This window comes from Hemiscyllium ocellatum, chromosome 8 (genome assembly GCF_020745735.1).
Source record: "Hemiscyllium ocellatum isolate sHemOce1 chromosome 8, sHemOce1.pat.X.cur, whole genome shotgun sequence".
Classification (NCBI taxonomy): domain Eukaryota; kingdom Metazoa; phylum Chordata; class Chondrichthyes; order Orectolobiformes; family Hemiscylliidae; genus Hemiscyllium; species Hemiscyllium ocellatum.
In genome coordinates this window covers 39,419,715-39,445,786 of record NC_083408.1, presented here as the reverse complement: position 1 = coordinate 39,445,786, position 26,072 = coordinate 39,419,715, and the positions used below count along the sequence as shown (strand labels likewise).

Sequence of the window (26,072 nt, the reverse complement as noted above, 5' to 3'; positions counted from 1 at the left end):
TTATTACTGATGAAGGGCTTTTGCCCGAAATGTCGATTTCACAGCTCGTTGGATGCTGCCTGAACTGCTGTGCTCTTCCAGCACCACTGATCCAGAATCTGGTTTCCAGCATCTGCAGTCATTGTTTTTACCTCGTTGATTTTAACCCTACTGCAAATCCTCTTGCAAGGATGCCTGCCTTGAAGTTTTCCTTCTTTCTCTACAAGAATCTTAGGGAGTCCCTCTCCCACTGCAACTCCCAGGTCATTTCCTCTGCCCTGAAGCTCTTCAACCATGTCGTGAACAAACTCAGTACTACAGCCACCTTTGCTTCCTCAGTGCCTGCCTCCGTAACCAACTCATCCCACACGGACTCCGAACCATCTTTAAACCAGCAGAGTTCGGACCCGAACAGGAAAAACAGTACAGACTACAGATTCAAAAACACCAGCAACAGTTTTCTTTCAGGATCCTCTGCTCCACGCTTGCAACATTGAAATAAATGTAGTTTAATTTATTAGTCCCACCTTGTCCCTGCCTGCCCTGACTGTTTGACTCGCTTCTGTTCTTAACTGTACCAGTCTCAGTTTGATCTCTTTCCTCACCATCTCCCTGGGTCCCACCCCACCCATCTTACTAGTTTAAATCCTCCCAAGCAGCTCTAGCAAATTCCCCTGCCAGTATGTTACTCCCCTTCCAATTTAGGTGCAATTCGTCCTTCTTGTACAGGTCACTTCTCCCACAAAAGAGATTCCAATGATCCAAAAATGTGAATCCTTCTCCCATACACCATTCCTCAGCCATGCATTCATCTGCTCTATCCTTCTATTCCTGCCCTCACTAGCTCATAGCACCGGGAGTAATCCAGTGTTGGGGAAAAGTTAACATGGTTTGCCTGGAAGCCCTTTTCCTAATCTAGCTGAGAAACCATTTTGTGTTCCCAGAACTTTGTTGGCTGTGCATTCCTTACTATGAGGTAATGTGAAAGGTAGGCCTTATCTTCCTAAGATGTCAAGATATTGTCTCCTCCCTTTGATGAATGATCAGTGCAGGCTGTAGAACCAGTCAAGCTGACATAGACTTGTCAATTAGTCCCACTTCCTTCACGAGTTATTGTCACTTCACGGTCATTCAGCTAATTAGGGGCATCTCTGCTTAGTGTTGGCAATCTGTGTAACTAGAACAAATGGTGATATCACTTGTTCTGTCCAGTTGTGGAATGCATAATAGTGCTTTGGTTTTACCTTAATGACTAACCTCTAATTTAGTACCAACTTGTAAGCATGCCAAACTGTGTAATTAATGATCAGCTCCTACCTGCTTTCTCTATATAATCCTGTAGTATCCTGATGTATTTCGGAATAACACCGAGCCACAGTTAGGACGGTGAATTCCTCATGATATATCCTGTAATAAACTAATCAGTTCTCTCGGTCTGAGTCTCGAGAGTTTTCTTCAACATCCAGATATTACTACTCTTGAGGACCTCCTTTTTAAATTTCTGCCTAACTCCCTGTAATCTCCCTTCAGAATCTCAACCTTTTCCCTCCCTATGTTGTTGGTTCCAATGTGGACAATGACCTCTTGCTGGCCCCTCTCCCCCGTGAGAACATTCTGCACCCTCTCTGAGACATCCTTGATCTTGGCACCAGGGAAGCAACACACCATTCTGCTTTTTCGCTGCTGGCCACAGAAACATTTGCCTGTAACTTGGACTAAAGAATGCCCGAACACAATTGATCTCTTGGAACCCGACGTACCCCTCGTTGCATTAAAGCCAGTCTCAATACCAGAAACTTGGCTCTTCATGCTATGTTCCCTTGAGAATCCATCACCCCCTACATTTTCCAAAACAGCATACCTGTTTGAAATGGGTATAACTACAGAAGACTCCTGAACTAGCTGCCTGGAGTTAATCCATCTATGTGACTGTGTCTGAGACATTCCCCCCTTCCTAACGCTGCCATCCATCACATACTGCTGCTGTTGCAAATTCCTCATTGCTTCTAAATTTCTCTCCGACCGATCCATGTGATCTGATAAGAATCGCAGCCAACAGTATTTATAGCAGATATAATCCTTAAACGCTCTTTAAACTCCCACATCTGACAAGAAGTATACATCACAGTATTAAAGGCCATCATTGCTCCTTCACAATCTACAGACCCAGAAATTAACACCGTCTTATTCATCTACAAACACTGCCCCAGGTTAAGTTAATAGTTTTGTCTTATATTTTAAGTTTAATCAAGAAACATATCTCCAAAAACATACAGTCAAGAAAACCCTCCCTACTCACTACTGCAGATTCTTTGTAGGCCACACTTAAAACAATTAACTTATCTGATTCTGTGCTGTGAACTTCGCCCAACAGTTCCTCCAAGATCTGTTGTGAATTTTACTGTTTGTTAATTTTCCCTGATGCACTCCGATATCCAGCGATACATGAATTCAAACAGCAAAGGCAGTAACTGTGCAGGTTCTCTCTCTCTCCTGCAATGACCTCACCATGTGCTTCCTTTGTCTGTTCTTCTCCCTTTTAAAACTGTTGTTGTTTTTTTCCCAAAGTCCCAAACCAATGCAACAGCATATAAAACAGTGATTGCTGCTCCTGGAATTTGAGGAAATCACCTCCAGCACCTAAAATACCTCAAAAAAGGAGCAGCTGTTACAGCCAGAAATTTTTCCTGTCCTCCATCTTGGATTACCCAGAAAGTTACTCAGATTCTCCAAAGCATTATTATCTCCTGTACTAATATGTTGAATTTATCCCCTTCACAGCTCTCCTTGCTCTGTATCCCAGCATGTTGACTCCAATCCCCATAAATGACTTCCCTAATTTCCTGATTACAGCATTGTCTCCTGATAAATGCCCTTATTAAGTTGACCCTGCAGGATGACTGTGGTCCAGTTCCCTAACTGATTTTGATGGACAGTCAGACTGATTTCTGTGCAGGTCCCTGACTGACCTACTATAAAATCCCCAGACTGGTCAAACAGGACCTGCAAGTCTGTCTGAAGCCTACTCCATGTATGATATGGAACCCTTAATCCTGACTGCCCAAATACCTGCTAACTGTGTACAAGACCCTGAAATGATAACAGACACTTGACTGACTGCTCTGTACTTCTTGGCTGAAGGCTGCCTCCTTTGATTTGACTGAGAACGGCATCATTTAGACTTTGAGACATAGCCATTTGGCTGAAGCACATGCAGTAAGTCTCATCATAAGAGGCACTTACCTTAGATAGCAAGAGATTGATTACATTTAAGTAACTATATAAATTACATATGAGGAGTAGAGAGATCTGGGTGTCCTAGTGCATGAATTGCAGATGTGTAGTATTCACATTTAACAAGTTATACGCAGTGCGTTTGCTGCTAATGCTGCTGGCACATGGTGTAGGTGGGAGATTGAAATAACATGGTACCAAACAGCAACATGTTCATCTCCACTGATGGATGACTGCTGACAACCACAACAAACTGCCTGGCTTTGTGTCTGCACTAAATGGCAAAGCAAGAGATAAATAACCCCCCAGGTTGCAAACAGATTCTGATCTTCAGCCTATTCACAAGTCAAATTATATGTAAGGTGGAACCAATGTAGGATCAATATAAAATAGCCATTTGTAAGTACAGGAAATGTTAATATATTGGATCTTTAAAATTACATCCTTGCATGGGATCATGCTGGTAAAGTGAGAGTGTTTGTAAAGTAGAGCTACTGTGAGCCTTTATATTCTGAACGAGAAAAAGACAAGGCAAGGTGAGACTGTGAGTGTCCAAGTGAGCACAAAGTGAATGCTAAGAGACAAAGTGCAGGGTCCACAGCTGTGTCTTGGTGTAACCCATGAAACTGGTGCACGTCTGTTTTCGAAATGTTCTGTTGCAGCAGCATTACAGTGAAAGGTATGGTCCAAAGTGCAGCAGTGAAATGAAGATCTCTATCATAAGCGGGCCGGACATTTGCCAAGAGGATGCAAAGGGACTGGTACAAGTCCAATGCCAACCTCTAAGGAGGGCTTGAGTGGTCACCGACTTATGGACTGTGCCCTCAGGCGTTGGTGACTCCTTGCCAAGGTGGAGGTCCAGACGCGCAAGTGTCAAGTTGGAGACACCAGGATTATCTGCTCTGACCTTCACATTGGGGATCACAGCTGTCTAATTTCTATCCATGGGAGAATAGCAAATTGCATATCAGTGAGGTACGTTTAGGTACTAAAGACATGCTAATGCATGCACTGCTCAGCGAGATTCTCTTCCTACTGTTCAAACGTGGTTGCAGAATGGGTCATTATTTTCTCGACATTGAGAATCTCGCCATGGATGATCTTACCATATTTTTCCACCTGACTTGTCATTTCTCTTGCCACTTAGGGGCTCCTGAAAATTTCATCCAAAATGCTTGAGTGAGGTGTAGATTGATGAGTTGAGTGCACCATATAGAAACAGTGAATGACCTGGCTGATTTAATTTATTTCATTTATAAAAATGCTTTTGCAATTAATGTTGAAGTTCATTTTTTGAGCATCCATCATAAAGTGAGAGGCACGGTGGCCCAGTGATTAGCACTGTTGCCTCATCATGCCAAGGAACCCGGGTTCAATTGTCCCCTCGGGTGACAGTCTGTGTTGAGTTTGCATATGCTCCTTTTGTCTGCGTGGGTTTTCTTTGGGTGCTCTGGTTTCCTCTCACAGTCCAAAGTTATTCAGGTTAGGTGGATTGGCCATGGGAAATGCAGGGTTACAGGGATGGGGTGGATCTGGGAGGGATACTCTTTGGAGGGTCAGTGGGATTCGATGGGCTGAATGGCTTGCTTCCACACTGTAGGGATTCTATGATTTGGAGCTTTGATGACGTTAATCAGTGAATCAGGTCCACATGCATAAAGGAATAACTGGAGGGTTTCTGCTGTTATGTTTAACTTTTCATAAAATAATTTTTTATGCTCCTGGATTTTCTCAATAAATGTTTTGTTGGAAATTCAAGTGGGATGTGTGATGCATGTTCACTTCCATGAAACAATTTGAAAGCAAATCATACAGAGCAGAGTATTTCACTCTGAATATGTGTCAGGTTGTTTCATTTTCTGATGATGTGGCAGGACAAGTTTTGATTTGAAAATGTGCTGTGTGCAACAATTGAGCTAAGTGTAAGGGCTTAGATGAGTGTCTATTGGGGAATAAAATTCCTGTTAATGTAAATACAATCAGGAGCAGTTTGCTTTTAGATTCTGAGCTCAAAACTTACTAGCAAACAGGTTTGGAAACTGAAGTTATATAAATGGGAATTAAGCAAAATGAAAGTCTTACGTTTATATAGTATTTTTCAGGACCATGTTTCAAAACAATTTACAGCCAATAATGAGTTTGTGTTACAACATGGGGTAAACTGTCCTGCTTAATTTAAACCAACAGCACAGAAAAGATTTATAGCGTGCAGTAATCTGTAAAAATTCAAGAGTATTTAAAGTAAAAATTAACAACTTTGTTTCTTAAAGTATGAAGAGAATGATTAACAACAACTATTTACCATTTCTTCCTCTAACCTATCTCTTACCTTCCCTTCTATAATACTTGTCCGATAAAACTCCAAATTAAGATTTACAAAACAAAACTTCTTATCTGAAAACCAGGCAACTTTCAGTTCTTCTCTATATTCCTGTAGTCTTTTCTTCTTCTTGGAGATTCTGCTTCACAGGTTACTGATTTATAAAGGTACCTTTAAGAGAGCTATTCTCTGGGCAGTTTGCAGATGTCATTGGCTTGGCAGTTCTCTCAACTGTTTAATTTTCTCTGGTCTTATACCCCCAAAGCATCAAATTGTTTCATTGGCTTTTAAGATAGTCAATATACGAAATTCAAACTTGATTGGAGTTTGGTTTTTGGGGGGCATAATTTAAACTGATTGGCCTGATTTAAATCTGTTTTTGTCTCCAGGCAACCAGCTACCATAGCTACCCCAGTAGCTGGAGCACATGTTACATTGTATCTTATTGAGAACACTTGGTGCTGTCACTGCTAGCTTTTAACTCTCTTAAAGGTACAGTACCCACATCTGCATAACATTTGTCAAAGTGCTACGACTATAACATATCATAAGATTGTTACTGTTGATATATTCAAGATTGTTACTGTTGCATTATATATAAAAGATTATTGCTGCCATAACACAAGACTATTGCTATTGTAATATACAAGTACAGTTTAATCTGAGATTTTACTGTTGTATTTCAGAAAATTGCTATGTTGTATTATATGAGCTTGTTACTGTTGTAACATGAAATTGTTGCTGTTGTCATATACAAGACTGTACTGTTATAATATATGAGATGACAACTTCTGTGATATACAAGATTGCTATCTTATATGAGATTGTTACTCATGTAACATGAAATTGTCACTGTTATAATATACGAGCTTGTACTGTTGTAATATACAAGTATTGTTGTAATATATGAGAGTATTACTGTTGTAATATACAAGATTGCTAAATTGTAATATACGAGACTGTTACTCCTATAACATGACATTGTTATTGTTGTAAATATACGCCCCTGTTACTGTTATATAAGTGATCCAGCAGCCAATTTGCAAACAGCAAACTCCCAGTGATGTGGCAATGATCAGATAGCCTCCTTTTATAACATAGAATGAAAATAAATGTTAATCTGGACACTTGGAATAGCTCCTCTGCTTTTCTTCAAAGTCAGGATGAGATCATTTACATCTAATCAAGCAGGTGGTTGCAGCCTCAGTTTAAAGTGTTATCAGAAAGGCAGTGCAGCACTTACCCAGTGTGTCAGCCTCGGTTCTTGTGTGCTGAAGTCTGAGAATCTGAAGGTTCAGAGGCAACCAATTGAACAAGAGCCCACATCTATGAGTGCAAAGGCTATGGACTGAAGCCCCATTTTGAAATTTCAGCACATAATTAAGATGACGGTTAAGTGCTGTATTGAACATAGAACATAGAAAAATACAGCGCAGTACAGGCCCTTTGGCTCTCGATGTTGTACCGACCCAAGCCCACCTAACCTACACTAGCCCACTATCCTCCATATGCGTATCCAATGCCCGTTTAAATGCCCATAAAGAGGGAGAGTCCACCACTGTTACTGGCAGGGCATTCCATGAACTCACGACTCGCTGAGTAAAGAATCTACCTCTAACATCTGTCCTATACCTACTTCCCCTTAATTTAAAGCTATGCCCCCTCGTAATAGTTGACTCCATACGTGGAAAAAGGTTCTCACGGTCAACCCTATCTAAACCCCTAATCAGCTTGTACACCTCTATCAAGTCACCCCTAAACCTTCTTTTCTCCAATGAAAACAGCCCCAAGTGCCTCAGCCTTTCCTCATACGATCTTCCTACCATACAGGCAACATCCTGGTAAAACTCCTCTGTATCTGTTCCAGTGCCTCCACATCCTTCCTATAGTATGGCGACCAAAACTGCACACAATACTCCAGATGCGGCTGCAATACAACTGTAACATGACCTCAGGACTCCAGAATTCAATTCCTCTACCAATAAAAGCCAATGAACAACTGCTGCAAAGGATTTCTCTCAATCACTAAATCAGATTATCAGGCAACTACCAAATTGATGTTTCATCATGCAAATTGGTGCCAACATTACAACACTGACAATACTTCAAAAGTACTTCATTGATGGTAATATGATTTGGGATCTGCCAAGTTTGTGAAGGGCAGTACGTAAATCTTTTGATGAGATATTGATGCAAAACCTTGACTGTATGTTCAAATGAGTATAAAATATCTCATTGTGTTCTTTAAAGAATACAGGAATTCTCCCCATAATCTGGTCAACGTTTCTTTATCCCTCAACCAATGGCACAAACCAAATTTCTTGATAATCGGTCACATTACTCTTGTGGGACCTTCTGGTAGAATTTCAGCAAAGTGAAGGAAGGTGTTGATGAACTTGCTATCAAACAGCACATACTCAGCAATTACTTGCTCACTGGCAGATCTGTTTGGTGTTGATGCTGTGCACACACACAAACACAGTTTTGCAGTGCCACATCACTGTAAAGTGATGGAATAACAGCTGCCTGGAACAATGTTGGTGCTACCCATATAATCACACAGCAGGGGAAACCCCTGAGTGTCATCTCACTGAAATCAATAGCCATTTCAACCCTTGTCATGATGATTGGTAGACGTATTTCAATAGAAGCTCAGGACAGTAGGATATCTGGTTTATTCCATTCACATAATTGGCACTGCTGCCTCACAGCGCCCGAGACCTGGGTTCAATTCCCGACTCAGGCGACTGACTGTGTGGAGTTTGCACGTTCTCCCCGTGTCTGCGTGTGTTTCCTCCGGGTGCTCCGGTTTCCTCCCACAGTCCAAAGATGTGCGGGTCAGGTGAATTGGCCATGCTAAATTGCCCGTAGTGTTAGGTAGGGGTAAATGTAGGGGTATGGGTGGGTTGCGCTTCGGCGGGTCGGTGTGGACTCGTTGGGCCGAAGGGCCTGTTTCCACACTGTAAGTCTAATCTAATCTAATCTAATTATGAAAAATGCATGTGGCCTGCTTGTTCCTGCACCTTTTTGAGATAATGGGAACATCACTGTAGCATTGCAAAATGGACTTGCCAGTGTGTGGATTTATTGCAATAATAATAATAAGCAGAAACGTTCATGCAACATGTTCAATCATAATTACTCTTGATGCATGTTCTTAAAGGATACTTCCAATCTCAGCATGACTGGCTCTTGATGTGGAACATGTGCATGTGTGCTGGCATCATCTAGCATTTATATCAGAAGTCCATCTGTGCCTGTGCAAATGGACTGCAGCGGTTACTTTTCTATGAATGCATGTGTGACTTCAGCTGTGCATGTGAAAATGCATCCTGGTGCAGAGGTCTTTACCATGATAGTGTGAAATCTCCACCAGGCATTGTGACACACATTGCATTTGAAAACAGAACCCAATAATGAATCACTGCAGTTAAAGCACATCTATATTACAATGCACCATCCATTAACTCCATTTTAAGTTGCCAAAATATTTAACACTTTCTTTTCAAAGTAGCCCTGACTCCTTATCAGGCTTACCCACTATTTCTGAGCTCTAAAACCTGTCTTGTAGCAGAAGCACATGTGAACAGCATGGGGAAGGTATTGCGCATTTCCTATAACCATCACGGTGGTGACACTGACCTGAGAACAGGCATTTCTAACTTATGCAAAGGTCAGACAAAAACAGCAGAGGATGGGAAAGGCAGAGAAATTTTGTTTTTGCTGCCTGAAAACTAATCATAATTCCAGCTTCCTGACCTGATTTCTACCTCCAAAGGAAAACAAAAATCTCAACCATCTTTCATTTTTAAAGGGTTATACTTCTTACAGAATTTGTAATGATGCAGAAACTGATTATAAAACTGCCCTGAAATTCCCAGACTCACATGTAAATTGCAAACGTTGGTAATGTTACAGTACAATTATATTCAAGGGATGGGGGGGGGGGTGGAAATCAGAACATTAAATATGGGTTGAAACTGATTTAAAATATTTGCTTTTGATAAAACATTATCAAATTGTTAGCATTTTTGTAATTTCAATAACTTGATGGAATTATTTGCCTCGGCAACTTCATATCGTCCATTCCAGCTGATTACATGTAAAAAGGATCCATTGCGCACCTGGGTCTGTACAGAACTGCATTATGTTTACTCCATTGAGTCCTTACTTGAATTTGAATGTTTCACCCAGCTCAGTAGCATTTCCTGGAGTGATCTCAAATATTCCACTGAAAGAGTAGGGATGACCACCATAGGCGTACTCTGCCAAAGGAAATTTAGAGAAGGTTACTCAAGAAAGGACAGCCGTTTCCTGTCTTACAAATGAATTTCCAACAATGTGCATCATTTGCATCAGATGAACACTCTGTCTGCTACCAATATTGGCATTTCCATTTCCCACGAAAGTCACCGCCAAAGGATGGGATTTGCAATTAAGGTTGAATTGTGGAAAGCTTTATGTCCAGCAGCAGCAGCAGCAAATTGAACTTGCCTATTATCTTGCATCTACAACACTGATTGTTGCCAGGGAGAGGAAACTCAATTTCCATTAACTTTGACTGATTCCAAACCCAAGTAAGCAAAGGCCAAAACAGCAACACTCCTGACCATAGGCCCATCCAACTCTTCACAACAACCAACATAAAATTGATGGTCAAAATTGTGTATGATATAACTACATTAACAGTGCATACTAATAAACCTGAACATTCCAACATTATCTCTGGATTTTCTGGAATGCCACAGTTGGAGGCACATGTTCTCAATTGCATCATTTTGTGCGAGAATTGTCCATTCCAAATATACACTAATATTTCCTGTGAAATTAATTTGATATGAATGTAGGTACTAACACACACATTAGGAGCATGAGTCAGCATTTCAGCCCTTTAAGCTTCTGTTGTCATTTGATTAAGATCATGGTTGATCTGAATGTGGTAGCACATCAACTTTCCTCAATAAACCTTAAGCCCCTTGTCAATCAAGAATCAACTTTGACTGTATTTCATGACCCAGCCTTCACTGCTCTCACACAAAGGGAATTTCAACTCTCTAGAGGAGAGAAAACATTTAACCGCCATCCTGAATGGTAGTTATTTTGAAACTGTGTCTCCGAGTTCCAGTCTGGCCTATAAGTGATAATATCCTCCCAGCATGTGCCATGTGAAATCCTCTCAAGAATTTCTGGGTTTCCATAAAACCAATTCTCATTGTTATAAATGCCAGCAGGTGTAATCTCAATGTGTTCAGCTTTTCCTTCGAAACTAACACCTTCATCCCAAGAATATGACACACAAGACATAATCGAGACATATGGAAGTTGTGCAACAATAGTTTATACCATTCATATCAATTATTTACTTAAACAGATCAATATCTGCATGACTTGAATCTTAAATCCTCTCACTATGTTAAACGTGATCACTTGCAAGAAACAATTGAACCTCTGGTCGTACCCAGTTGTCATGGATTCAGTTTTCAGAAAATTAGCGATTAGAGCATTGAAATCTTTGATGTTGAGAGGACAGGAATTATTTAAAAGTCTCAGATTAAACAGATATTCACTTTCATTAACACTGTGTGCAGGCACATTAGTGCCGTACACTATACATAACATACAATAAACCTGCAACATAATTATGAGAAAGGAATATTACAATAGGTTTTAGGTCCTAATTAAATATGTCAATCAACAGCAAAGATTTTTCCAATGTATGAGTTGGAATTTGTTCACAATGAAAATAAATATAAAGATCTTTTACTCACTCAGAATGAATTTGATGATAACTTATGTTTGTTCTGAAATGTCAAAGATTATTTTATTTAAGTAACGCCTATTCATGTGATTCCAGAGAAATCAGCTTTTACATCCCTCCCACACTGAGAACTAGAGCTCATGTTGTCCCAGATGGCTAAGCTTCTGTCTATTACCTTTCAGTCTAAGTGAATAGAGCAAAGAATGAGCTTAATTATAGCTAATTCACAATTTTCCTTCACTTGAATAGGAATGGGAGTGTTGGGGTGCTGGACATAATGATAGCCAATTGACCAAGGATTTTGGTAAAACATACAGCCTAGTATGACTTAATGACATGAATATCCCATTATATTCTCTGTGAAACATTTTCAACATCATGGAATTTCTGAAGCCAAGTCTGGTGTCGCCTATTAAATTGTGATTTATTTCACTAAGTCTCCTTTTCAACTTATTTCTTGCAGGCTCCACCTTAGATCTCTATCTAGACTTTGCAATTTTTATAATGAAGTCTGTTCATAATGAAGTCTGTTCATGCTGGCCATAATAGTGGAAAGACACAGGGAGGTAGTAGAGATGGACAGTGTTGAAAATTTAACAATAGAAGAGTACAGATATTTGTTAAGGACTGTTACTGAGGATTGTGAAAGGTGCATTAACATATATAAGTGCATGCTCTGGGAATGACTAGATAGTTGTCCCCACTAATTCTGCTTCTGTAATCAGAGGAAATATTTGAGGAACTTGAAGACAGAAAGACCTGTTACGTTTAATTGCAATATTGTAAGACAAATTGAGAAACACGCTTTAATCAGACTTGCATTTAGTTCTAGTACTGACATAAATAATTTCTTGCCTGTTTTTGATCATCTTTCTAAATTAAACTAATGAAGTTTATTCATTTGATTCCTTGGGCTAAGCTGGAAAGTAAAGTAGGGTAGTGCAGATTTTTGGACGCTTACCTCTTCCATAGACTTCAATACCAGAATGAAAAACCCCGATTCCAAGAGTGGATGTGTATTCATTAATCCAATACTGCAAAGGAAACACAAAGATTAAATGATACATTAATGGGATGCTCATGATGTTTAGCATTGCAGCACCTACATACCAACAAAGTAGCAAAGACATACTTATTCTGTTTCGCCTTTGCAAAATGAACAACACATTGACCTTTATCATGAATTTAATTTCAATTTAAATGTACTATAACACACTATATATAGCATTGTAACCTTTAAAATCTTAGAGCTGCCAATTACTGCAAGCTAAGAACAACGAACAGTACAGCACAGGAACACGTCCTTTGGTCCATCAGGTCTGTGCCAACACATGATGCCTTTCTAAACTCAAAACCTTTTGCCTCTGTGCAATCATATCCCTCAATTCCCTGCCTATTCATATATCTATTAAGGTGCTCCTTAAATGCAGTTATTGTATCCGCCTCCACCATCTCCTCTGGCAGTGCATTCTAGGCATTATCATCTTCTGTGAAAAAAACTCTCACATCTCATTTAAACTTACCCCGTTTTACCTTACATCTGCTAGTAACTGACATTTCTACTCTGGGTAAAAGACTCTGACTATGCCCCTCATAATTTTGTACATTTCTGTCAGATCGCCCTCATCCTTTGGTGTTTAGATTAAGATGACCGAGACTTCAGCCTTAGCTAGGTCAAGGTGCCTGCATCCGTGGTTCAAAATACCTTTATAGAGATAAGACTTAGACTTTAAGATTTAGTTGTTTTGGTTTTCTCTTATTTCTGCTGTTGTTCTTTTTAAAATTGTAATCAAGATGGTGCGGGAGAACTGTAACTTTTTACACATTTTATTATACTCAGGTACATCTAGACTTGAGTACATGCGACAATAAAGTCTAATTCTAATTCTAATATTCTATGTATTGCTGCAATGAATTATTCCCATTGTATAGATTATATCATTAATGATGATTCAGCCTGACAAATCCTTGGTTAATTTTAGAAGCCAAATTTCAAAGTAAAATATTCAAGATTAAAGCCCACTAGGAAACATTTACAGCATAAAATGAGGCTATTCAAATTAATCTATTCATTACTTAGGGAGAGCTTTAGTCTATATGACACACTAGAACTGAAAATGTTTTGTCCTCTGATTCTCATATCTCCAACCATGATAAGTATAAATGATCACAAGAAATAAAATTTGCCACTAGACATTGTCACTCACATGAGGGGAATTTAAATCTGCTTTATTAAGGTAGGCAGAAAGTAACCACATGAGCAGATATCACTGACTTCCATGTCCTGACTCCTTGACAATATGAAAAATGAATGAGAGACCAATGTTTCTCAATGGTATTAAAAGCAGTATCACCATCACGAAACTTCTCAGAAGCGTTTAGATCTGGCAAGAAATTAAAATGTGAATGATCTCTTCCATAGGCAGAATTGAATGATTCCAGCATTAAAAATATTTCATCCTACAGAATTTTTATTTGCATGATTTAACAAAGAATATGAACATTTCCAGAAACATTTTGGGGCTCACAATGCAATGACCAGTAGCAATTTTTGGAAACCCTTTCAAGAGATATGGGTGTGCTTGGCTAGGTGAGCATTTATACCCAACCCAGGTGCCCTTGAGAAGGTGGTGATGAGTCAACTTCTTGAAATACTGAGGTCTGCGTGGTTCATATACACCTACAGTGCTGTTAGGGAGGGAAGACTATTAATATTAATGTGAACGCTGCATCTTCTCTACTGCAATGTAACCAGAGAGTGTATAGTGGTTATGACCCAGAGGGCATGTAAATCAGATGTGACTGGGCTGTTCCTGTCACTAATTGCCTCTTTAGAACTGTTGCTTCTTTGGTAAGGCTGGTACAGTTTGATCATGGGAGTTTTTAACATTCATTCATGGGATGTGGGCATCACGAGGAGGGCCAGTGCTTGTTGCCCATCCCTTATTGCCTAGAGGCCAAGTAATGGTCAATCACATTGCTGTGGATGTGAGGTACGGGTGGTAGATTTTCTTCCCCAAAGGACATTTGTGACTCAGAAATTTCTTTCATTTCATTATGTATCCAGAAATGCTCTTACACATAACTTCTTTTTAACCATTATTAAATCAGCAATGGCTATTTTTACCTATTAACCACCACTATTAAATCACTTAGGTTTTCCATTTGATTAATTTATAAGCAAAACCCATTAACAGCAATGGGTCAGGCAGCATCCAAGGAACAGGAAATTCGACGTTTCGGGCAAAAGCCCTTCATCAAGAATGATGAAGGGCTTTTGCCCGAAACGTCGAACTTCCTGTTCCTTGGATGCTGCCTGACCTGCTGCGCTTTAACCAGCAACACATTTTCAGCTCTGATCTCCAGCATCTGCAGACCTCACTTTTTACACATTAACAGCAATGCAGACTGGCAAAGGTGAGGGAGAATGGGTGGCACAGTGGCTCAGTGGTTAGCACTGCTGCCTCACAGCCCCAGAGACCTGGGTTCAATTCTAAGCTTGAGCAACTGTCTGTGTGGAGTTTGCACATTCTTCCCATGTCTGTGTAAGTTTCCTCCACAGTCCAAAGGTGTGCAGGTTGGGTGAACTGGCCATGTTAAATTGCCCATAGTGTTATGTGCATTAGTCAGAGGGAAATGGGTCTGGGTGGATTACTCTTCGGAGGGTCAGTGTGGACTGGTTGGGCCAAAGGGCCTGTTTCCACACTGTAGGGAATCTAGTCTAAGAAGTAGCGGCCAGATTGGTTTTTGGTCATCATGAGAGTAGCTTCTTATTCCACATTTTTTTAACAGAATTCAAATGACATCATTTGCCATGATGGGATTCCCAAATGCTCATGGTGTACTGGGCTTTATTGGTAGAGGAATTGAGTTCCGGAGTCCTGAGGTCATGTTGCAGTTGTATAAGACTCTGGTGCGGCCTCATCTGGAGTATTGTGTGCAGTTTTGGTCGCCATACTACAGGAAGGATGTGGAGGCATTGGAACGAGTGCAGAGAAGGTTTACCAGGATGTTGCCTGGCATGGTAGGAAGATCGTATGAGGAAAGGCTGAGGCACTTGGGGCTGTTCTCATTGGAGAAAAGAAGGTTTAGGGGAGATTTGATAGAGGTGTACAAGCTGATTAGGGGTTTAGATAGGGTTGACAGTGAGAACCTTTTTCCGCTAATGGCATCAGCTGTTACTAGGGGACACAGCTTCAAATTAAGGGGTGGTAGGTATAGGACAGATGTTAGGGGTAGATTGTTTACTCAGCGGGTTGTGAGTTCATGGAATGCCCTGCCAGTAGCAGTGGTGGACTCTCCCTCTTTATGGTCATTTAAGCAGGCATTGGATAAGCATATGGAGGTTATTGGGCTAGTGTAGGTTAGGTAGGCTTTGGTCGGCGCAACATCGAGGGCTGAAGGGCCTGTACTGCGCTGCATTTTTCGATGTTCTATGTTCTATGAATGTGTCAACAAAATCTTAGACTGGATTATTCACCAGTGACATTACCACTCCACGATGACCAGCGCCAACTGTTCAGTTTTCCAACATTAATACAAAGACTCGTGGTGCTCCCCCTTGGTTTTTTAGGTTTTATTTATTGCTCAGCGCCTAGAGAGAGGCACCTCAAGTCTCTAGAGGCTGGAGTCAAGTGGAGAAAGTGGTAGAAATAGGCAACTGGAAAACACTCCCATCATTTTTGATGGCTGACATTCCATCAACTGATTTCTATGGTATGTACCATGTACTTGCCCTTTGAATGGCAGTCAAATTATGTTCCACAAACTGAAATCACCTTTAGGGGTAAAGGGTTAATCTGGATACAGGGTTACCGATTGCTGATGTATAGCCAAGACCCCGATGCATGACCAAATGCTCATGGAATGTGTGGAGCTACTTGTTTCAGAGATTTTGGCCTTGCCTGTGATTTACTGTCAGACAGACGCCCAGCTGATTGAAAGGATTTGAAAAGTGAGTCGATAAGGGATTGAAACATTAAGTGGATTATTCACACTGCCACATTAAGCTGTTAGAGTTTGATCTAATTCCAAAGCAATTCTACGTCTACTTTTCCCATTAATTCTCCTGGAATAATTAGGCTAAAAACGTCAATTTGCTGAAGCAAAGAAAAAAAAACAAAATTCTGACACCAAATATTTTGAGATAAACATACTTAGCCGTGTTTTTTAATTCAAATCTCTCTGATACAGATTGGAGACTCTGCTCAAAGTGAAGGAGCGGTTTATTATATTTTAAATAGAGCTTAGTGGGGCTTCTCAGTATCCCTTCTAAACACTGGCTTCTGAACTTGAATTCAATCCAAGATGAAAGCATGCTCTCTCTGTTATCTGCTTTTTGGAGCCTAACTGAGACTAGTATTGGCAGCGTCTGCTCCAGTTGCTACTGACGGTGGACCCACAGTAAAAGGTTATCGAGATCTGGCACTGAATACCAACATTGTGTAATGGCAGCATTTAGACAGTCTCCAGGTCAGGACCATATTGATACAGCTTATGTGTCTTTTCATTCCTTGGGGTAGATAAGAAAGAAAGTGAGTCTTTTGCACTTGACCTGCCTGGAGGCTTTTTGATAGTGATAAAAAGAGCTCCCCTAAGGGGGCAGCATGGTGGCTCAGTGGTTACCACTGCTGCCTCACAGCACCAGGGACCCAAGTTCAATTCCTGCCTCAGACAACTGTCTGTGTAGGGTTTGCACATTCTCCCAGGGTCTGTGGGGGTTCCCTCAGGGTGCTCTAGCTTCCTCCCATAGTCCAAGGATGTGCAGGTCAGGTGAATTAGCCAAGCTAAATTGCCGATAGTGTTAGGTGTGTTAGTCAGGGGTAAACATATAGGGTAGGGGAATGGGGCTTTGGAGTGTAGGTAGGCCGACGAGCCTGTTTCCATACTGTAGGTAAACTAACAAAGAAAAATAATACAGCACACAAATTGGCCCTCCAAGCCAGCGCTGCCACATTTTACCTTTCCACACTAAAACTGTCTTTAGTTAGAGTCATAGAGTCATAGAGATGTACAGCACTGAAACAGACCCTTCGGTCCAACCCGTCGATGCCGACCAGATATCCCAACCCAATCTAGCCCCACTTGCCCCGGGCCATATCCCTCCCAACCCTTCCTATTCATATACCCATCCAAATGCCTCTTAAATGTTGCAATTGTGGCAGCTCATTCCATACACTTATCACCTTCTGCGTGAAAAAGTTGCCCTTAAGTTTCTTTTATATCTTTTCCCTCTCACCCTAAACCTATGCCCTCTAGTTCTGGACTCCCCGGCCCCAGGGAAAAGACTTTGTCTTTTTATCCTATCCATGCCCCTCATCATTTTGTAAACCTCTATAAGGTCACCCCTCAGCCTCTGATGCTCCAGGGAAAACAGCCCCAGCCTGTTCAGCCTCTCCCTATAGCTCAAATCCTCCAACCCTGGCGACATCCTTGTAAATCTTTTCTGAACCCTTTCAAGTTTCAAAACATCTTTCCGATAGGAAGGAGACCGGAATTGCATGCAATATTCCAACTGTGGCCTAACCAATGTCCTGTGCAGCCTCAACATGACATCCCAACTCCTGTACTCAATACTCTAACCAATAAAGGAAAGCATACCAAATGCCTTTTTCAATATCCTATCTACCTGCGACCCCACTTTCAAGGAGCTATGAACCTGCACTCCAAGGTTTCTTTGTTCAGTAACACTCCCTAGGATCTTACTATTAAGTGTATAAGTCCTGCTAAGATTTGCTTTCCCAAAATGCAGCACCTCACATTTATCTGAATAAAACTCCATCTGCCACTTCTCAGCCCATTGGCCCATCTGGTCAAGATCCTGTTGTAATCTGAGGTAACTCTCTTCGCTGTGCACTACACCTCCAATTTTGGTGTCATCTGCAAACTTACTAACTGTACCTCTTATGCTCGCATCCAAATCATTTATGTAAATGACAAAAATTGGATCTGTATCCCTCTACCCCCTTCCTATTCATGTATTCGTCCAGGTGCTTCTTGAATGCTGCTATTGTGCATGCTTCCACCACCTCCTCCAGCAGATTGTTCCAGGCACTCACCACTTTTTGCGTGAAAAAGTTGCTTTGCACATCTGTTTTAAACTCCCCCCCCCCCCACCACCCCTCACATCTTGACCTGTGTCTCCTAGTAATTGAAGCCTCCACCCTGGGGAAAAGCCTCATGCTTTCCACTCTCTCCATGCCAGTCACAATCTTATAAATTTGCGCCAGGTCACCCCTCAACATCCTGCATTCCTTTGAAAATGAACCCAGTCTATCCAACCTTTCTTCATAGCTAAAATGCCTAATACCGGGCAACATCCTGGTAAACATTTTCTGTACCCTCTCCAAAGCACCCACATCCTTCTGGTAGGTTGGTGACCAGAACTGCAATATTCCAACTGGGATATTGGGTGCTGGCTAAAATCGGACCAATCTCCCACTCCCCAGCACTAACAGCCCACCAGACGTAAAAACGAGTGTGTTAGAATGACAAAGCTACAACATGTTCCTGAATCATCAGCTGTCCACCAACATGTTGAGTTATTCAGCACATTTCCTGCCAGCACTGATTATCAGGAAGTTTGCCAAAACCTATGTAAGCTCTGAATTTATGTCGAAAAATCTGCAAGTGCAATGTTCTGCTGATACAAAGCATTGAAAAATACTTAAAGCAAGCTATAAAATCTGAGCACTGTTCAAACCAAGTAGGACACTTGTTCAGCCGCAATCAGTCAAACTGTTGAACTCAGAAAAAAAGACAAGATTGGATTTCATGAGCTTGTAACCTTTTCTTAAATTTGTTACTGGATTAAACTTAAAGAAATGAGACCAAAAACGTTGATCTCTATTTGAGTTGAATTCTCACTTCCGGCTCTGTCTAATGGTCAATGTGCAAGTTGCAACCGGTGAACAGAAATAGGGTGATGTGATCCACTTTGTGAAGGAGCATAACTGTACGAGCCAAGAGCTACTTAAGGACTATTAGCTTCTTAAGCCTAGCTGATTAAAGGAATATTTGACCCTGCTTCCTGAAGCCGAAAGCTGGATGAATGATTTTCCAGACTGATGGAAAGGTCTTGGCATAATTTTCCCATTCAATCTTTACTGTTGACATTCAAGTGAAAATTCAATACTTTGTTTGGTGCGAGGCTTTGGAAAGGGGGCTAGGGAAACTAGTCAGGTTTGGCAGCAAGGAAAGACCAGCCATGGCACTCCATTGGCAGTGAGCAGGCAGGCAACGAAAGAAGGTCACCGAAAAGAGGAGAGCCACGAACCGGTTATTTCATGACGGTTAAGAGAGCTGAGAGAAGGAAGGGTGAGGAGGACAATCGCACTGTCAGCAATGAGCTATTGCATGGTTAGTCAGTTCAAAAGATGCATCTTGTATGCAGTGAGGCAGCTTACAAAACAAGAGAAAAGTGCATTCTCTTATTCACCAGTTAGAGCTATTGGAACCATCCAAGGTTCCAGATATTTATCTTTGAAGCCCAGCTGTGCCTGACCATGCCCTACAAGGTTCCTGTCAGTTGCCTCAGACATGTTGGGCTGAGGCATGTTAGCACCTCGCTTTGTCACTGAGGATCTGGAGATCCTTTGGGATGGGGCTATCTATATGATTGCTACCCATACCGTGGTGCCCTAAGATTTTGGGGCAAGCTGTGAGCTGGAGTTGCCAGGTATCCATTCAGACTGCCCTGTCTAGTTTCGATCCAATGGTGGGAGAATGGGAAACTGTATATCAATGAGGTGAGATGAAGAGCAACTATGGGATGATAATGCATGCCATTAGGCCTTTCACTAGAGAGAAACCATTCATTGTTCTTGATCGGAAAAATTGACTCATTTCTCTTGAGAAGCTTTTTGCTGGCCTTCTCACATGATTCTTCTAACTCTCTAGCCTTGTCACATGCTGTCCAGGGTGTGTGAAGATTCCACCCTTAGGCCTTAGGATGCCTGACAGTCTCAGAATCCTGTGTTTATCTTCGGCTTTGAACAATCATTAAGCGGATCTTTGCTTGTCGTCCGCATCAAAAAATAAATTGCACTTTGATAGACATGTGAGTGGATAGCAATCCCTGCTACAAAAATATGCTGTAAAGGCAAAGTTAGATTTTGAAAGCTTTCTGCACTGCCGCACTTGATATTCATAACATCTCTTCTGAGAACCTGACAACACTGTCAAATTTCAGGCAGAAGCTGTTTCCCAGCTTATGGCCATACACAGACAGGGATGTTGAGCCGTAACAAACAGAATCCAATGAATGTAACTCTATGGACGCGGGGCAGGGAATGGTCGGAATGGCAGCCACTAATCCCCAGGAGCAATCACCCTGCTTTGAATTTTAAGCTGCTCAGCTGCTTGTATCGTGACTCTCAGGAAATTCTGTTCCCTATTACTCCTGTCCTCGCTGAGTAACATCAGTTCCTTCTCAAAGGATGTTTTGACTTTAGAAATCCTCATGTTTGGTTTCCAATTCCTCCATGGTCATACTCCTTCCGCATACTCCCTCCGTATCGCCGTGATCTCCTCCAGCCCGCAAGCCTCTAATTTAGGCCTCTTGGAACCTTCCAAATTATGACTGCTCCACTATTGCTGGGTGATCCTTCCATTGTCTAGATTCCCAAGTTGGGAATTTCTTCTCCACCTGTGAACATTCCTTGAGGGTCCAAGGGAAACAGGAAAGATCATGCCTCCCCTGACCTGGTCACCCTCTTAGAGTCATACAGCATGGAAACAGGCTCTTCGAGAATTTGGTTAGAACCTCATGGGAAAGAAATAGATCCCTAAAATGGGGGATTTCAAGATTAAGGGGCACATTTTCAAGGTGAGAGGAGAGAGATAGAAACAGACCCTTCGGTTTAACCAGTCCATGCCGAACATAATTCCAAAACAAACTAGTCCCACCTGCCTGCTCCTGGCCCATATCCCTTGAAATCTTTCCTACTCATGCATCCATCCAACTGACTTTTAAACATTGTCATTGTACCTGCATTCACCATTTCCTCAGCAAGGTCATTCCACACTCGAATCACCCTTGTGCTGTGTATGGCACAGCACGGTGGCTCTGTGGTTAGCATTGCTGCCTCAAATGCTAGGGGCCTGGATTCAATTCCTGCCTTGGGTGACTATCTGTGTGGAGTTTGCACATTCTCCCCCAGCCTGAGTGGGTTTGCTCTCACAGTCCGAAGATGTGCAGGTCAAGTGAATTGGCCATGCTAAGTTGCCCATACTGTCAGGGGTAAATATGGAGACGGGGTCTGGGTGGGTTACTCATCGGAGGGTCGGTGTGGACCTGCTGGGCCAAAAGGCCTGTTTCCGTACTGTAGGGAATCTAATCTAAAAACATTTGCCTCTTATATCTTTTTAAAATCTCTCTCCTCTCACCTTAAAAAAGTGCTGCCTAATCTTGAAATTCCCCATCTTAGGGATCTATCTCCTTCCCGTGAGATTCTATACAAATTCCTTCTCCATGATCTAATTTTTCTGTCCACTGCAACATTTCCTTTGGTTCCAACCTTCTGCTGCCAATATTCACTTCTGTTCTTTGTCCATTTTGGGTGAGGATTGCAGGCGGGCAGCACATATGAAGGCAAAAATCGCCCCAGGCTCCATGTTTTTTTAATTATCGTTGCGTGGCGAGTGGGCACGCCTGGCATTTATTGGCCATCCCTAGTTGCTCTTGAAATGAATGCCTTGCCAGATTCAGCAACCTGTTGCGGTCACAGATGGGTTAAGGAGGTAGCCGAAACTTGTCACATTCCCATTAAACTGCCTTTAAAATCAATGGCTTACATTTACACTTCCAAGAAAATGTAGGCCTCACCAGTTCATGAGAATATGCACCAGAATCATAGACTCCCTACAGTGCAGGATCAGGCCATTCAGCCCACCAAATCCACACCAACCCTTCAAAGGGCATCCTATATTGAACCACCCCATCCTTGTGTTTTCCCATGGCTAGCCCACTTAGCCTGCACATCTCCAGATACTATGGACAATTTTAGCTTGGCCAATCCACCTAACCTGTGGGAGATAACTAGAACAAATTCACATGGACATATAGAGAACATAGCTGAAAATGTGTTGCTGGTTAAAGCGCAGCAGGTCAGGCAGCATCCAAGGAACAGGAAATTCACGTTTCAGGCATAAGCCCTACTATATAGAGAGCATGCAAACTCCACAGGGACAGTCACCTGAGGGTGGAATTGAACCCAGGTCCCTGGTGCTGTGAGACAGCAGTGCTAACCACTGAGCCAACATGCTGCCCTGGCACTAACTGGCATCATTCTGAGCTCTAGCCTTACTGTCCTTCACACAACCCAAAGCATGGTTTCAATATTCTAGGGGTTCTGTACGATTTATCCTCATTTCATTGATCTATGTAAGGAGAGCAATAAATTAATGCTATCATTTACACTTAACCTCAGCAGGGAAATGAATTGGCAAGCATTTCCGATCCTTATGTCCATCTAGTGATTCCTGCTGAAATATATGCAAAGTTATGCCATGTTGGTGAATGACTATGATGGCCTCCATATCATCTCTTTGCTTGTTTCTATGGACGTGCCTCACCAACATTAGCATTCTTTGTATGCCAGGCTGAGTTGGCATCATGGCACAAGGGGAGAGAGCAATGTAGAGACCACTGTATTTTGAATTCTTGGTAAAACCTCTGTGAACATTCTAAGCAACTGCAACAAATAAAAATGAGCAATTGATTACACACCTCTGATTTTTGTGACTGCTTTCCTTGTGGAGTTTTGGAAGAGTCACAGTGGGTCTCACTGACACCAGCTACACATCCCAACGGAAAGGTCTTTCTGTGCTTCACTTGCCCTCAAAAATGTAGTAACTGCTGAGTCATTTTTATCTGCAGGTGTTTCGAAAGAGAGTTTGCCCTTGTTTGGGCTGCTTGTTAACATTGATTGGGAAATACAGAGTCAGGCCAACAATGGTTCTCAACAGGTGGGATTTTGATCCTAGATGCTAGGAGTGGGAGTTAGGAAATTTGCAGACTCAGCACTCTGACCTGGAGAGGAACAGCCTGCAAAGGAGTGATTGTCATTCCGATGTATCTCGAGTCATGACCACTGCCCCTGGAAGCAGTTCAAAGGCATCCACTGGGGCTGCCAACCACCACAAAGAGCTGGTTAAAAGACTTTACCTCAGGTGTCATCTTTAGTGTTAGGCCATCTATCCTTCAACTCCATGCTCTGCACTCACACTTGCTTTGTCCCATCCATGGCAACGCACACTCCTCTACCCACCAATGGCTCCTCTTAACCTCCAATCCAACCTTTGCCTCTCATTCTATCCTCAACGACACTTTATACACTTCATGCCAACCTATACTCCTCCTACACACCATATCAACCTGTTCCCCTCCATCTGTCACCAATGGTCCCACATACCCTCCATGCCAACTTGTGGCACCTTTAGGTTTATTAACTCAGTTTCACTCTGAACAGAATCAATGATCCCTGTAGTGACATACATGAAAAGCTTTCCAAAATACATTCTAGCTTTCTTGTAAAAAAAAGCTTTGACTACAGCCCTATAAAAGTGTTAATCACCCAGACCCTAATCATGCAGTTTCAATAGCAGAAACTAAAAGCATTTGACACATCATTATACTATGCACGTAATTAGTGTACAATTATTGTACAATAGATCAAATCAATTCAAGAGAATTGGCTATCAGTCAAGGGATGTGTGTTGCTGGTTCAACAGACTGCAACAAGTAATTCACCTCCAAATCCTATCCACTACCAATAAGTCACATATCAAGAGTGTGATGGAATATTACCCACTTGCCTGGGTGGGTGCGAGCCCAAAACATTCAAGAAGCTTGACACTATGCAGGACAAAGCAGTATTCCTGATGAAGGGCTTATGCTCGAAACGTCGAATTCTCTATTCCTGAGATGCTGCCTAACCTGCTGTGCTTTGACCAGCAACACATTTGCAGCTGTGATCTCCAGCATCTGCAGACCTCATTTTTTACTGGCACCACACTCCCTCCAGTAACAGCCGATTCTACTATCTAAAACAGGCAATGCAGAAATCCAACAAAGATCCTTTGACAGTACATTTTAAACCAATGTACACTTCAGTCTAGAAGGACAAGGGCATTGATACACCTGCAAATTCTCCTCCAAGCCACTCACCATCCCCAGTTGAAAATATATTGTTTTGCTGTATCTTCTCTGTATCGCTGGGTCAAAATCTTGGAATTCCCTCCCTAAGGGCATTGTGGGTCTACCTCCAGCACATGGACTGCAGCGATTCAAGATGGCAGCTCACCACCAACATCATGAGGGCAACTAGGGACAGGTAAGAAATGGCCACATCTTATGAGTGAATAAAAAAAGGCTGGGCTTGGTTAGCTCAGTTAGCTGGACAGCTAGTTAATGAAGCAGAGAAATACCAAGAATGTGGGTTCAGTTCCCACAGTAACTGAGGTTACCATGAAGGACTCTCCAGCTCAACTTCTCCCCTTGCCAGAGGTGTGCTGACCCTCAGGTCAAACCACCACCAGTTGTCTCTCTTTCTCTAATGAGAGAGGTGCTCCATGGCTCAGTAGGACTATGGCAACATAACCTTTACCTTAATAAACTGTGGATGCTGGAAATCTGGAACAAAAACAAAAACTGCTGGCAGAAAACACAGCAAGTCTAGCAGCATCTATGGATCACCAGACTTGAAACATTAACTTTGCTTTCTCTCCACAGATGCTATCTCACCGGCTGTGTTTCACCAGCAGTTTCTGCTAACCTTTACCTGACATGGCTGGGCTCTATGTTGGCATAGAGAGGCATGGACATGATTATATGAACTTACGCACCAAAAGGTTCCCTGTATTGAAACAAGACCCACAATGCTTCAGATTAAAATGGATCACAAGTCCTTGAAACGTTGGCCAAGCACCACAAAACTGCAATGGACTAGGAGATTCCTATCACCGGGATGGAGTGAAGAGTAGCTGGAGTCAGCAGTGTAGGGTGCGTGCTTGCTGGCTACTCTATCCCAAACTGGCGAAAACTGAGGGCATCAGGAAACGGGTCTTCAACCAGTATTTTTAAAAGTGCACAGAATCTCATTGACTGTGAAAATACAGTTGAACATCACCTCAGGAGCTCAAGCTGAAAATCCCACTATCTGGGAACTATCGCTTCAACCAGTTAAATCCCTGACCACAATATAAAACATCTCCACAACTAGAACAAGCTCAGTTGCATTTACTCCTTTTCACCATGTCTAGTGTAAATGTAAACTGAAGGTGAATTCCATTGTGTCACTGATAAAGATATACAGTGTACTGGATGTTAGAGACACATGGGAGAGGAGACAGAGTGAGAAAGAAAGTAGAAATAAAATCTGTATTGGTTTCATTTTCTTCCCCTTTATTTTATTTCTCTCACTTAAAATTAATTTTAATAAGCTTTAAGAGCCATACTCCTGACAGTGGAGTTGGCCTTTCTGACCTTTACCAGTTACTTTAAATGGGTAGTGTTTAACACCACGCAGGGAAGCAATCATATCATAAAACAAAGGACTGTGGATACTGGAGACCTGAAACAAAGAAATAACTGTCCAGTTCTGGTGAAGGGTCACTGGACTTGAAACGTTAACATTAACAGATAGTGCAAAGCCTGCTGAGCTTCTCCAGAAAGTTCTGTTTTTGTTTATTAAAACAAATATCATTTTGCAGAAGATAAAGAGGGATCCATGTAGTTGGAAACCTCTCATCTCTGCAGGTAACCCTCGCAGCGTTATGGAG

At 41.9% G+C, this 26,072-nt stretch overlaps 1 protein-coding gene across 1 annotated transcript in view; it reads right to left on the bottom strand.

The window, feature by feature from the left end:
* The window catches only part of LOC132818170 (deubiquitinase DESI2), a 69,180-nt gene that overhangs the window by 35,898 nt on the left and 7,210 nt on the right, over window positions 1-26,072 (bottom strand). Inside the window, exons 2-3 of the mRNA XM_060828949.1 lie at window positions 12,253-12,325; window positions 9,705-9,798 (exon numbers count right to left, since the gene is read on the bottom strand). Of these exons, the coding sequence (XP_060684932.1) occupies window positions 9,705-9,798; window positions 12,253-12,325 (167 nt within the window). The remainder of the gene's footprint in view (window positions 1-9,704; window positions 9,799-12,252; window positions 12,326-26,072) is intronic.